Below are 1,072 nucleotides of genomic sequence, written 5' to 3'. Positions count from 1 at the left end.
GAAAGCTTGGACAGATTCATCCACAGATTCCAGGGCAACGTTTTGCAGGACTTTAACATGTCTTTAGGGGTTCTCTTTGAATCTCTATACAGAAAACAACCTTTTATGGAGACGGCGAGGATGATCAAGGAGAACATTGCTCTGTCCATGACCGCGTCAACGACTGCGTCGCTCCAAGCGGCGCACGACATAATGTTGAAATGTCATGTCCTCACGGATCTAGAGATCATTCTCGGAACTCATCCGGAAAGTGAGGAGGAGCGTACGAAGACGATATCTCTTCTCGAAGGCCGGTGCGAAGTTATCGGAGCATATTTCAACGATCGGCAGTACGTGCTAGGAATTCAGAGGGCAGCTATGCAACTGTTGAGGTAGGTCTGGCCGCTCGGCTTGGTTCAGGGCACCGTCACTGACATGATTCTCTTATTTAGACCAACATTCTCCGACCTGGACATCTCCGGGTTGTGGCTTGCCAGCTCTCGACTGGCTCGGAAGACAAACTCCTTACATCAGTCGTTCAATGCAGTGCTGCATGCGTCCCAGCTTGGGGATGATGCAGCTACCATTGAGAACGCAAAGCTGCTGTTCAGAGATTCACATCATCGCAAAGCAATCCAGATGCTCCAGGGAGCCATCGAGCAGAATAAGTTTATGACGAAATCAGGGTCATCGCTCAGTATGGGATCCGCCAGCAGCTTAAACTCTCAGCAGAAGCTGCTCACAGCCCGCGCACAGCTTCTCCTGGCGAAATGGCTTGATGCAGCGGGCCAGACGCACGCAGGCGCCCTGCGTGAAAAGTATCAGCAGCCACCCAAGACGTTCTCAACATGGGAGAAGGGCCACTATTACCTCGGCCGCCATTACAAGAAGATATTAGAATCAGAACAGCCGCTGAAAGTTGATGATCAGAGCGACAACTATGTCACGGGCGAGATCGCCAGGCTCGTCATTGAGAATTACGTGCGGTCCTTGAATTCGGGAACCAAGTACTTGTATCAGACTCTGCCAAGGATACTCACGCTTTGGCTGGACCTCGGGGCGCAGGTTGACAAGGCACCGGAAGGCAAGGTCT

General features: G+C 51.8%; 1 protein-coding gene across 1 annotated transcript; it reads left to right on the top strand.

Annotated features, from left to right (window-relative positions):
- Positions 1-92: 92 nt before the first annotated feature.
- Positions 93-1,068, top strand: BBK36DRAFT_1197872 (hypothetical protein; the record flags this gene model as incomplete). Its single annotated transcript, XM_024897010.1, has 2 exons — positions 93-371; positions 432-1,068. Coding segments are annotated over 2 exons (916 nt in total), but the record flags the coding sequence as incomplete, so codon positions are not given.
- Positions 1,069-1,072: the final 4 nt, after the last annotated feature.

This window comes from Trichoderma citrinoviride (genome assembly GCF_003025115.1).
Source record: "Trichoderma citrinoviride strain TUCIM 6016 unplaced genomic scaffold BBK36scaffold_505, whole genome shotgun sequence".
In the NCBI taxonomy this organism is placed as follows: domain Eukaryota; kingdom Fungi; phylum Ascomycota; class Sordariomycetes; order Hypocreales; family Hypocreaceae; genus Trichoderma; species Trichoderma citrinoviride.
This window is presented reverse-complemented; position numbering and strand designations above follow the sequence as displayed.